The 14036-nt window shown below is 42.0% G+C and overlaps 1 protein-coding gene across 1 annotated transcript in view; it reads left to right on the top strand.

Annotated features, from left to right (window-relative positions):
- The window catches only part of Adarb2 (adenosine deaminase RNA specific B2 (inactive)), a 571813-nt gene that overhangs the window by 465003 nt on the left and 92774 nt on the right, over positions 1-14036 (top strand). The window contains exon 4 of the mRNA XM_021180400.2: positions 10502-10616. Coding sequence (XP_021036059.1) covers positions 10502-10616 — 115 coding nt within the window. The remainder of the gene's footprint in view (positions 1-10501; positions 10617-14036) is intronic.

Below are 14036 nucleotides of genomic sequence, written 5' to 3'. Positions count from 1 at the left end.
TGTGGACACTGAGACTGTTTTGACCATTTTCTCTGGGGTCGCACTGTGGACATTTGACAGCCCCTGTAACCCTACACTGAGACTGTTTTGACCATTGTCTCTGGGGTCGCACGGTGGGCATTTGACAGCCCCTGCAACCCTACACTGAGACTGTTTTGACCATTTTCTCTGGGGTCGCACGGTGGGCTTTTGACAGCCCCTGCAACCCTACACTGAGACTGTTTTGACCATTTTCTCTGGGGTCGCACGGTGGGCATTTGACAGCCCCTGCAACCCTAGAGAGAAGAACTGTACCTGACAGCCAAATCTTGGGTCCTTTGCTATCTTCAGCTCAGAGCGTGGCTCCCAAGTTCTCAAGATTGCACAGGTAGCATGATTTGACATCAGACCTTCTCTTTAGGGGATTATTCCACGCCCCGCCCCAGGCTAAATATTATGTTTAATTAATTTATTTATTATTAGCTATTTTCTTTATTTATATTTCAAATTTTATCCCCTTTCCTGGTTTCCCCTCGGCAAGCCCCCTATCCCATCCCCCTCCCCCCTATTCACCAACCCACCCACTCCCACTTCCCTGTCCTGGAATTCCTCTACACTGTGGCATTGAGCCTTCTCAGGACCAAGGGCCTCTCTTCCCATTGATGTCCAACAAGGCCATCCTCTGCTACACATGCAGCTGGAGCCATGGGTCCCTCCACGTGTACTCTCTGGTTGGTGGTTTAGTCCCTGGGAGCTCTGCCACCCTCCTTGATGATTGATAGTGAGGAGCAGGGCCTGCTTAGAAGGCTGCTACCTAGTCTACAACCCAGGACATGCACACATGGCCGTGATGCTGTGATCTGAACAGTTCCTTCACTTCTTTCAGTGAATAGTTGAACTGTCCAAAATAGAAATCAAGGAAAGCCATGTATTGTGAATTTAATGTGAAATGAACCCCCATATATTCCTATGTAAAACACTTGGTCCTGAAGAGCTGGGGCCTTTCTGGAGGGATCGGAACACCTTGGGCAGGCTTTGAGGGTTTTTACAGCCTGGCACCATGTCCTATATGTTCCCTTCTTTCAGATTGTGGGCACAACACTTGTTCTGCCATACCTTCTCCAACCATAATGGACCATAGTTTTGGAACTAAAACTGAAATAAACCTCTTTTCCCTGTGAAGGAAAAAATAGCTACCCTCCCTCCACAGCCTGAAGTGTAAGAACGGTGGCAGAGCACAGCAGCAGGGCCTATGTCCCCAAGACACAGGCAATAACTCAGAGGATGAGATGGAGTTTCATGCCAGAGTTTTGAAGCAACTTAAGGGAGAAAGGGTTTGACTTGTCTTACAGTTCCACCACAGCAGGGAAGGCATGAACTGTGAGCCAGTTACCATACTGAGTCTACAGTCAAGAAGCAGAAAAAGGACAGGAGATGGGATCACATTATAAAACCCCAAGGCCTGCTCCTAGTGGCAAACTGGATCTCTGGACACTAGAGCGGGGGTGGGGGTGGAGTGGGGGAGGCTCTTCTACTGGAACCCTCAGAGGTTGAGTAGCCCTGTGACACGTTAACCTCAGACTTCAGCCTCCAGTCAGAACTGTAATACAGCAAGATTTGACTGTTCGGTGTCCCCTAGTTATAGTCACGCCTCAGCACCATCATGTCTTAGCATGAAAACTGTCTAGAAATCTAGATCGCCTTCTTTAGACCTCAGTTTATAGATATAAAAAGACAGGGCAACCTCAAACAGACCCCGGATTCATTGCTAGAATTCTGACTCTCTGGCAACTCCTTGGAGGTCATCGTTTCTCACCAAGCAACTTGAGTGGGAAGAATTGCTGGGGAGAAGCTGTGCCAACCAATGTCCCAGAAAACTCAGGGCTAACCTCTTCCCTAACCTGCCCAGCACCACAGACACTTGGGGGAAGCCAAGCCCAATTTGTGGAGTCTTCCTCTACAGGGTTTCTATGGCGATTGATAAAGCATTTCAAAACACAAGTACGCCTTTAATCCCAGCACTCAGGAGGCAGAGGCAGGCAGATTTCTGAGTTCAAGACCAGCCTGGTCTACAGAGTGAGTTCCAGGATAGCCAGGGCTACACAGAGAAACCCCGTCTGGAAAAAAACAAAACAAAACAAAAAAATATAAAAAAACAAAAACAAACAAAAAAACCCAAAAAAAACCACAAGCACAGACATGACAGTGACAGTAGCCAGGAAAAAAGTCTAAGAGGACCTCCTTACTGCCCACACTTTTTTTTTTATTTTTAATATTTTTATTACATATTTTCCTCAATTACATTTCCAATGCTATCCCAAAAGTCCCCCATAGCGCCCCCCACTTCCCTACCCACCCATTCCCATTCTTTTGGCCCTGGCATTCCCCTATATTGGGGCATATAAAGTTTGCAAGTCCAATGGGCCTCTCTTTCCATTGATGGCCGACTAGGCCATCTTTCGATACATATGCAGCTAGAGACAAGAGCTCCGGGGTTCTGGTTAGTACATCATGTTGTTCCAACAATAGGGTTGCAGATCCCTTTAGCTCCTTGGGTACTTTCTCTAGCTTCTCCATTGGGAGCCCTGTGATACATCCAATAGCTGACTGTGAACATCCAATCCTGTGTTTGCTAGGCCCCGGCATCGTCTCACAAGAAACAGCTATATTTGGGTCCTTTCAGCAAAATCTTGCTAGTGTATGCAATGGTGTCAGCGTTTAGAAGCTGCTTATGGGAAGGATCCCTGGATACGGCAGTCTCTAAATGGTCCATCCTTTCATCACAGCTACGAACTTTGTCTCTGTAACTCCTTCCCTGGGTGTTTTGTTCCCAATTCTAAGAAGGTGCACAGTGTACACACTTTGGTCTTCATTCTTTTTGAGATTCATGCGTTTAGCAAATTGTATCTTATATCTTGGGTATCCTAAGTTTTGGGCTAATATCCACTTATCAGTGAATACATATTGTGTGAGTTCTTTTGTGATTGTGTTACTTCACTCAAGATGATGCCCTCCAGGTCCATCCATTTGGCTAGGAATTTCATAAATTCATTCTTTTTAATAGCTGAGTAGTACTCCATTGTGTAAATGTACCATAATTTCTGTATCCATTCCTCTGTTGAGGGACATCTGGGTTCTTTCCAGCTTCTGGCTATTATAAATAGGGCTGCTATGAACATAGTGGAGCATGTGTCCTTTTTACCGGTTAGGACATCTTCTGGATATATGCCCAGGAGAGGTATTGCTGGATCCTCCGGTAGTACTATGTCCAATTTTCTGAGGAACCACCAGACTGATTTCCAGAGTGGTTGTACAAGCTTGCAATCCCACCAACAATGGAGGAGTGTTCCTCTTTCTCCACATCCTCGCCAGCATCTACTGTCACCTGAATTTTTGATCTTAGCCATTCTGACTGGTATGAGGTGGAATCTCAGGGTTGTTTTGATTTGCATTTCCCTGATGATTAAGGATGTTGAACATTTTTTCAGGTGTTTCTCTGCCATTCGGTATTCCTCAGGTGAGAATTCTTTGTTCAGTTCTGAGCCCCATTTTTTAATGGGGTTATTTGACTTTCTGGAGTCCACCTTCTTGAGTTCTTTATATATATTGGATATTAGTCCCTTATCTGATTTAGGATAGGTGAAGATCCTTTCCCAATCTGTTGGTGGTTTTTTTGTCTTATTGATGGTGTCTTTAGCCTTGCAGAAGCTTTGTAGTTTCATGAGGTTCCACTTGTCAATTCTCGATCTTACAGCACAAGCCATTACTGTTCTATTCAGGAATTTTTCCCCTGTGCCCATATCTTCAAGGCTTTTCCCCACTTTCTCCTCTATAAGTTTCAGTGTCTCTGGTTTTATGTGCAGTTCCTTGATCCACTTAGACTTGACCTTAGTACAAGGAGATAGGAATGGATCGATTCGCATTCTTCTACATGTTAACAACCAGTTGTGCCAGCACCATTTGTTGAAAATGCTGTCTTTCTTCCACTGGATGTTTTTAGCTCCCTTGTCGAAGATCAAGTGACCGTAGGTGTGTGGGTTCATTTCTGGGTCTTCAATTCTATTCCATTGGTCGATTTGTCTGTCACTATACCAGTACCATGCAGTTTTTATCACAATTGCTCTGTAGTAGAGCTTTAGGTCCGGCATGGTGATTCCACCAGAGGTTCTTTTATCCTTGAGAAGAGTTTTTGCTATCCTAGGTTTTTTGTTATTCCAGATGAATTTGCAGATTGCACTTTCTAATTCGTTGAAGAATTGATTTGGAATTTTGATGGGGATTGCATTGAATCTGTAGATTGCTTTTGGCAAGATAGCCATTTTTACAATGTTGATCCTGCCAATCCATGAGCATGGGATATCTTTCCATCTTCTGAGATCTTCTATAATTTCTTTCTTCAGAGACTTGAAGTTTTTATTATACAGATCTTTCACTTCCTTAGTTAGAGTCACGCCAAGATATTTTATATTATTTGTGACTATTGAGAAGGGTGTTGTTTCCCTAATTTCTTTCTCAGCCTGTTTATTCTTTGTGTAGAGAAAGGCCATTGATTTGTTTGAGTTAATTTTATATCCAGCTACTTCACCGAAGCTGTTTATCAGGCTTAGGAGTTCTCTGGTGGAATTTTTAGGGTCACTTATATATACTATCATATCATCTGCAAAAAGTGATATTTTGACTTCATCTTTTCCAATTTGTATCCCTTTGATCTCCTTTTGTTGTCGAATTGCTCTGGCTAGGACTTCAAGTACAATGTTGAAAAGGTATGGAGAAAGTGGACAGCCTTGTCTAGTCCCTGATTTTAGAGGGATTGCTTCAAGCTTCTCACCATTTACTTTGATGTTGGCTACTGGTTTGCTGTAGATTGCTTTTATCATGTTTAGGTATGGGCCTTGAATTCCTGATCTTTCCAAGACTTTTATCATGAATGGGTGTTGGATCTTGTCAAATGCTTTTTCCGCATCTAACGAGATGACCATGTGGTTTTTGTCTTTGAGTTTGTTTATATACTGGATTACGTTGATGGATTTCCGTATATTGAACCATCCCTGCATCCCTGGGATGAAACCTACTTGGTCAGGATGGATGATTGTTTTGATGTGTTCTTGGATTCGGTTAGCAAGAACTTTATTGAGTATTTTTGCATCAATATTCATAAGGGATATTGGTCTGAAGTTTTCTATCTTTGTTGGGTCTTTTTGTGGTTTAGGTATCAGAGTAATTGTGGCTTCATAGAATGAGTTGGGTAGAGTACCTTCTGTTTCTATTTTGTGGAATAGTTTGTGAAGAACTGGGATTAGATCTTCTTTGAAGGTCTGATAGAACTCTGCAGTAAACCCATCTGGTCCTGGGCTTTTTTTAGTTGGGAGACTATTAATGACTGCTTCTATTTCTTTGGGGTATATAGGGCTGTTTAGATCATTAACCTGATCTTGATTCAACTTTGGTACCTGGTATCTGTCTAGGAACTTCTCCATTTCATCCAGGTTCTCCAGTTTTGTTGAGTATAGCCTTTGGTAGAAGGATCTGATGGTGTTTTGGATGTCTTCAGGATCTGTTGTTATGTCTCCTTTTTCATTTCTGATTTTGTTAATTAGGATGCTTTCCCTGTGCCCTCTAGTGAGTCTGGCTAAGGGTTTATCTATCTTGTTGATTTTCTCAAAGAACCAGCTCCTTGATTGGTTGATTCTTTGAATAGTTTTTCTTGTTTCCACTTGGTTGATTTCACCCCTGAGTTTGATTATTTCCTGCAGTCTACTCCTCTTGGGTGAATTTGCTTCCTTTTGTTCTAGTGCTTTTAGGTATGTTGTCAAGCTGCTAATGTGTGCTCTCTCTAGTTTCCTTTTGGAGGCACTCAGAGCTATGAGTTTTCCTCTTAGAAATGCTTTCATTGCGTCCCATAAGTTTGGGTATGTTGTGGCTTCATTTTCATTGAACTCTAAAAAGTCCTTAATTTCTTTCTTTATTCCTTCCTTGACCAAGGTATCATTGAGAAGAGTGTTGTTCAGTTTCCACGTGAAGGTTGGCTTTCTATTATTTATTTTGTTATTGAAGATCAGCTTTAGTCCATGGTGATCTTATAGGATGCATGGGACAATTTCAATATTTTTGTATCTGTTGAGGCCTGTTTTGTGACCAATTACGTGGTCAATTTTGGAGAAGGTACCATGAGGTGCTGAGAGGAAGGTATATCCTTTTGTTTTAGGATAGAATGTTCTGTAGATATCTGCCAGATCCATTTGATTCATAACTTCTGTTAGTTTCTCTGTGTCCCTGTTTAGTTTCTGTTTCCATGATCTGTCCATTGGTGAAAGTGGTGTGTTGAAGTCTCCCACTATTATTGTATGAGGTGCAATGTGTGCTTTGAGATTTACTAAAGTTTCTTTAATGAATGTGGCTGCCTTTGTATTTGGAGCATAGATATTCAGGATTGATATTTCCTCTTGGACGATTTTACCTTTGATGAGTATGAAGTGTCCCTCCCTGTCTTTTTTAATGACTTTGGGTTGGAAGTCAATCTTATCAGATATTAGAATGGCTACTCCAGCTTGTTTCTTCATACCATTTGCTTGGAAAATTGTTTTCCAGCCTTTCATTCTGAGGTAGTGTCTATCTTTTTCTCTGAGATGATTTTCCTGTAAGCAGCAAAATGTTGGGTCTTGTTTGTGTAGCCAGTTTGTTAGTCTATGTCTTTTTATCGGGGAGTTGAGTCCATTGATATTAAGAGATATTAAGGAAAAGTAATTGTTGTTTCCTGTTATTTTTGTTGTTAAAGTTGGCATTCTGTTCTTGTGGCTGTCTTCTTTTAGGTTTGTTGAGGGATTACCTTCTTGTTGTTTCTAGGGCATGGTTCCTGTCCTTGTATTGGTTTTTTTCTGTTATTATCCTTTGAAGGGCTGGATTCGTGGAGAGATAATGTGTGAATTTGGTTTTGTCGTGGAATACTTTGGTTTCTCCATCTATGTTAATTGAGAGTTTGGCTGGGTATAGTAGCCTGGGCTGGAATTTGTGTTCTTTTAGTGTCTGTATAACATCCGTCCAGGATCTTCTGGCTTTCATAGTCTCTGGTGAAAAATCTGGTGTAATTCTGATAGGCTTGCCTTTATATGTTACTTGGCCTTTTTCTCTTACTGCTTTTAGTATTCTATCTTTATTTAGAGCATTTGTTGTTCTGATTATTATGTGTCCGGAGGTATTTCTTTTCTGGTCCAGTCTATTTGGAGTTCTGTAGGCTTCTTGTATGTTCATGGGCATCTCTTTCTTTAGATTTGGGAAGTTTTCTTCTATAATTTTGTTGAAGATGTTTGCTGGTCCTTTGAGTTGAAAATCTTCATTCTCATCCACTCCTATTATCCGTAGGTTTGGTCTTCTCATTGTGTCCTGTATTTCTTGGATGTTTTGAGTTAGGATCTTTTTGCATTTTACATTTTCCTTGATTGTTGTGCCGATGTTCTCTATGGAATCTTCTGCACCTGAGATTCTCTCTTCCATCTCTTGTATTCTGTTGCTGATGCTGATATCTATGGTTCCAGATTTCTTTCCTAGGGTTTCTATCTCCAGTGTTGCCTCATTTTGGGTTTTCTTTATTGTGTCTACTTCCCTTTTTAGGTCTAGTATGGTTTTGTTCATTTCCATCATCTGTTTGGATGTGTTTTCCTGTTTTTCTTTAAGGACTTCTACCTGTTTGATTGTGTTATCCTGTTTTTCTTTAAGGACTTCTACCTGTTTGATTGTGTTATCCTGTTTTTCTTTAAGGACTTCTACCTGTTTGATTGTGTTATCCTGTTTTTCTTTAAGGACTTGTAACTCTTTAGCCATGTTCTCCTGTAATTCTTTAAGTGAGTTATTAAAGTCCTTCTTGATGTCCTCTACCATCATCATGAGATATGCTTTTAGATCCGTGTCTAGCTTTTCCGGTGTGTTGGGGTGCCCTGGACTGAGCGAAGTGGGGGTGCTGGGTTCTGATGATGGTGAGTGGTCTTGGTTTCTGTTAGTAAAATTATTACGTTTACCTTTCGCCATCTGGTAATCTCTGGGGTTAGTTTTTATCGTTGTCACTGTTTAAAGATTGGAGCAGAAGCTGTGTTCCACTCACCAGCAGTCTCAAAATCCTGCGGCGGGGGTCGTGGGTAGCTGGCGGTACCCCGGTGCTGGTCCAGCCGGAAGAGGCCTGTGGTCCTACTCAGGCCGGTTTTCTGCTTCCCTAACTAATGCAGTCTCTGGTCCCGCGTGATTGAACTGGAGCAGAAGCTGTGTTCCACTCACCAGCAGTCTCAAAATCCTGTGGCGGGGGTCGTGGGTAGCTGGCGGGTGTCAGGCAACCCTGCGCTCAAGCTACCCCTGTGCTGATCCGGCCGGATGAGGCCTGTGGCCCTACTCAGGCTGGTTTCTGCTTCCCTAACTAATGCCGTCTCAGGTCCCGCGTGCAATTGGATTGGAGCAGAAGCTGTGTTCCACTCACCAGAAGTCTTAAGATCCTGTGGCGGGTGTTGTGGGTAGCTGGCGAGTGTCAGCCGACCCTGCGCCCTAGCTGCCCCGGTGCTTTTCTGACCGGAAGAGGCTTGTGGCCCTATGTAGGCCGGATTTCACTGCCCACACTTTATCAATGAAGACTTGGGAGGGGAAATGCCCGGTTATTCTCGTGGGCAGGATTGTTTCCTGAGGCAGTCCTGGTTGCACATGAACGCACTTTATTGCATATAAATGAAATCTTCAGTCTGTCATTTATCTCTTAGATAACATATAAGTTATATCTTTTATATAACAGATGTCTACAGCATCAGTTTGTCTGCCCAATATCAAAATGTACATGATAGAAGCATTAACATCCAATTCACTGAAAAGGAAAGCTGGTTCGATATTTGATATTTTGATTTGGTTGCAAAAAGACTTTGTTAATACCTGCAAAGACCAGGGACAATAATGATAAGAATAACAGCATCATTATTGAGCCCTTTCCAAATGTGAGGCACTGTGCTAAGCATCTAAGAAGTGACAATTCATTTAATCATTCCCAAAACACGGTCAGAGGAAAATTAAAGAGGATGACCTTGCAAATTGGTTAAAAGGGGCTCGGGGGTTTTAGATGACTTATCCCAGCTCAGAGGCTGTAGAATTGGGATTCTAAGCAGGTTTCTCTGCTGCAAGGCCTGTGACAATCACACCATGCAAGCTTCCCTAGTAAGAAGACAGAGAGTTCCGCAGTTAGAACACAAGGACCTTAAGGAGGAGTGGCCACAGTGTCATACTATATAGGCTTTGTTACTTACGATGCAAGTGCTGCTTTAACAGAATTGTGAATTGGCCTTAAGATAAGTTCACTGAAAGCCAAGTTAACTTGGTGTGTGTGCATTGGGGGAAGCCCCGCCCAGCACCACAGCCACTTGATGGACATACTATGTATATATATATATATATATATATGTATGTGCTTATGTGTATGGATATACATGTACATGTGTGTATAAATGTGTACATGCATGCATGTGTACAGTATTCATTGTGTCTTGTGAGTGCATGTATATTTATGTGTACATGTGTGTGCATGTGTATGCTATGTGCTCTACATGCTGTGTGCATACTTGTGTCCATGTCATCATCTGTCTGAAGGCAAGAGAAGAGGCTGTGACACAAACTGTAGTGATCAGTTCTCCAGAAGAGTCCCCAGACATGCTTTGGCTACTTGAACACTGGTCTCTGATTCTAAAACAGCAGTTCTCAACCCCTGGGATCACATATCAAATATCTGGTATATCAGATATTTATACGACGATTTCATAACAGTAGCAAGTTACAGTTATAAAGTAGCAATGCAAATAATTTTAATGACTGGGGTCACCACAACACAAGGAACTGTATTAAAGGGTCACAGCATTAGGAAGGTTGAGAAACACAGTCTAAAAAAATTAAAATAAAAAAAGCAGTGTAGCAATGATACCCCTCCCCTCCCCTCCCTCCCCTCCCTCCCCTCGATCCCCTCCCTCCCCTCCCCTATTCTCCCCTCCCCTGTCAAGTTTACCTGAATGCTTCCTCTGAGATTGCTGCTATGCAGGCCGAGGACAAGAAGGAACTGCATGTTTTCATGTAAAGGCTCCCTGCTCAGTAAAGGGTACAGGGTAGACATCGGCTCAGACACAGGGCAGGAAACTGCTCCGTCATGAGCCAGGGGTTTGCTTAGACATGGGTCAGGGACCTGCTCAGACACAGGCCAGGCACCTAGTCAAAGTTCAGACACAGGGCAGGATCTTTGTCAGATTTGAGGTAGGACCTGACCCAATACAGAGCAAGGACACAGCTGGACTTGTCATTATTGTTTTCTAGAACATAAGGCAATGCTAGGGTTAATTCCTGACGACCAACTCCTTCTTAATGTCATGGATCAGAGAGAAACAGGTAGCAGGCAAGAGCTGGCTCATCTGGAGGATGTCATGAGGCAGAGCCTTGAGAGTGAGGTACAATAGCCAGCTGTGAGGTGTTCCTTCTGTCCAGCGCATCAAAGAGCACTGATGCTTGTGTCTTACAGGATTTTGCAGACTCTGTGTCCCAGCTGGTCACACAGAAGTTCCGTGAACTGACAGTCGGCCTGACATCTGTGTATGCCCGCCACAAAACACTGGCAGGAATCGTCATGACCAAAGGTAACCACCTCTCTCTTTTTCTGTGGGAATTTGTATCCCCCACAGAGAGAAATGTTAATATTACTCGGGTACTAGGAGTCAAAGGATGCTTCATATCATGTGAAGACAACGTAGAGAACCAAGTGGTCACTGCTCTAGTAGCAAAAAAATTTCACTGGCAAAATTGTGAAAATTTTTGATATTTCTCTCGATTTATATAAACTCCAAAAGGTGTTATGCATGCCCCAATTTCAAGAACGATGCTGGTATTTGTAAAAGCTGGAAGGAATCACAGGCCAGGCTACCCACATAAGTCACTTGAAGCTGATAAGTTAGGAGGTGCTTGCTTCTCTGTCACCTCTCATGTGCTTAAGACTAGTGACTGATGATATCACTTATGCAGAATGAGTATGCCACATGAGTCCTTGTATCCAGAGCAGAAAGGTGGAAGCAGCTTGTACCAAAGAAGTCAGGTGTGGAGGTGGACTGTCCAAGGGATGCTGGCTCTCAAAGTGTCTTCTCATGCCAAAGGATATCAGTGGGCCCTTTTTGGTGTTACACTCTTCACATTCATTCCCACCAGTAGAAGGCTGTGAGAAAAGACTGGAGGAGACACAAAGGGGCATGAGAGGACACAAAGAAACAGAGAGGACACAATAGGGAAAAAACAGACATAAGAAACAGCAAGTACATATGGGGATCCAGTCAAATGCAATGCACAACAGACACAGAGAAACACAAGGAACAGGAAAAGAAACAAAGGGATATGGAGAACACAAGACACAGAGAGATACAATGAGATACTAGATTTCATATATTTCAAAGGGACACAATGTATCAAAAGGATAGAATGAGAGACCAGAGTACATTTCAAAGTATCTGCCCCCTCAATGTCTTAGATTCTTCTTGCTGGGGTATAAACTATTAAGTGAAAGTCTTCCTTCTTATCCAGACTCTTGTCATTTCAATCTCCTCTCAGAGAGGAATTCTGTTCTAGAAAACAATAATGACAAGAAGAGGCAGGAAACAGTCAATCCTGATAGGAGGTCACTGCTATTGTATGCTGGGGGGGGGGGGGTAGAAAATGATGACTAGGTTTGAACAATTCAATTTCTGAAAGTTTCTAATTACTAATAAACTAATCAACTGGCTGGGTGATTTGACCATTTTTATCCCCAAAGTAGGGAATAATTATCATAAAAAGTGTTTGTTAGCAATGAAAAGTTCATACTCACATGTAACTTTGCATAGATAGGCAACTCCCAGGACTGAAAAACACCATCTATCCAGTGCTCCAAATTATTTACACTTATTTTTTTTTTTTTTTTACAAAATGAGTTCCATAGTCTCCTTATCACTCTAGACACCCAGGAATCACTACAATATTCAGGAACAATGAAGCAGAAAAACAAAGGCTCAGGCCCCACTGTAGACCTGGTACTGAGTGCATGATTCCGCCCTTCCAATTCCCACATCTTAGCAAAGTGGAAATCACAATGCCTCCTCACAGTGTAATTCATAAGATAAAGTGCATCAAACGCTTTGAAAGGTGAAAATCACTTTATAAACACAATATCCTGCTCTAAAGTGAAGCAATTCCCTTCTTTCAATAATCCCATTATATGTGGTGTCGTGAATCAGCCGAAACACTGTGAAGGCTGCCTCTGCTCCTTTCACACACTGGATGGCATCTGTCCCTAAAAAAACAGGAAATGTCCTCAATCCAGGGTTGAATCAACCTTTGTCACAATCATCTCCATTGGGTACAGTCTCGTACCTACCCATCCACTCATCCTCTTTGCTCTCACCACCAATCTGCTGAAAAGACTCAACCTCCCACTTGAACTTTAATGGCTTATTGAGGGAACCAAGATGAATCCAGCTCCATCTACAGCTAGGTCTGTGTCTCAAGTCAGGCGGCTTGGCCTCTCTGGGACTTAGTTGTCTCATTCATAAAAAATAATACCAATGTAAGTAATACCTACCTAAAATGGTTACAGTGAAGCTTAAATGTATATAGTGTGATATGTTTGGATGGAGTAGGGGCTTGCTGGTTAGGTTGTACTATCAACTTGACACAACCTAGGCTTAGCTGCTTTGATTGAGTTTTTTGAGAAGTTAATACAATATCTTTTATCACATTCTTTTTCTCTCCAAACTCCTCCCAGATCCTCCCTACCCACCCAACTTTATGTTTCTTCATGCTCTCTTGCTCTCTTTCTCTCTCAAGAAAAAGTCACATGCATGCATGCGCACAAGTACAAGCACACGCGCGTGCGTGCACACATACACACAAACATGGAGTGTGAATTGTCTTGGCCAAGAGACTTAATGTAGCATTATCTAGATCAGGTCATCCTGTGAGATTATCTGTGGGAGACTATCTTGATTTTTAATCAATATATGAAAATCCAGACCATTGTGGGTGGCACCATTCTCTACACAGGGGCTCCTGAACAGTATGAGACAAGAAATTTAGGTGACAACAAGCAGGTATGGAAATAGTCCCTCCCACATTTATGTCTCTCTACTCTTCACTGTGAATGAGATGTGACTGGCTGTTTGAGTTCCTGCCTTGACTTCCCCTCAATGATAGACTGTAACATGGAATTGCAAGCTGAACAAACCAGTTCTTCCCTAAACTGCTGATTGCTACAATACTTTATCACAGCAGAAGGAATGAAACTAGAACTGAGTCCTAATCTATAGTAACCATGTATAATGTTCAAAAGTAGTCCTGCTTTCTTAATGCACAAGTTATTAGCTGAGTGCTAACCATATAAGGTTCTAGAGAAACAGCAAAAAATAAAATTGACCAAGTGCCTGCTGTTGTGAATCTGATATTCACCTGGAAAATGTGTCATTTTAAAGCACACCATTAAAGCTAATACAAAACAATCCTAAGTATATCAGACAGAGTCTCAGAGCACACATACGAAACATAGGCAATTGTTTTTAAAGAATGTGAAGTGATTCATGGGTTTCTGTCACAGGGTCCAGTACAATTCAGCAGGAAAAGTAAGACAGACAGACAGACAGACAGACAGACAACAGACATTTCTCTTTTCTCCTGTGCAACACGTGTCCAAGTCCAAAAGTCTATATGAGTAACTTGGATTTCAATAATTCCCAGCTCTGCATGTCTTTCTACATTCGTAGAAAACTCAAAAATTGCAATTTTTCAAAGCTATTCTGAGACTTTGTGTGGAAAGCAGTCATGTTTTACAAGGGCTTATGAAAAGATAATGCTTCAGTTGCCAGCAAGCACACTATTTTCTACACAGGTGATTTATTTATTTATGTGAGCTAAATTCATTATGTACAAGAGAGTCTTTACAAGGTAAGGCTTTATAACAAGTCATCTGTGAGCCTTTGGGTATCAATTGCTGGAATTTGCTTTCCTATTATAAAGGGAATAGTTAATAAACTTTGATTTAGAAA

The sequence above is a fragment of the Mus caroli genome, unplaced genomic scaffold, assembly GCF_978045245.1.
Source record: "Mus caroli unplaced genomic scaffold, Mus_caroli_1 scaffold_15, whole genome shotgun sequence".
Classification (NCBI taxonomy): domain Eukaryota; kingdom Metazoa; phylum Chordata; class Mammalia; order Rodentia; family Muridae; genus Mus; species Mus caroli.
The sequence above is the reverse complement of the archived record's forward strand: the minus strand, read 5'-3'. Positions and strand labels throughout refer to the sequence as shown.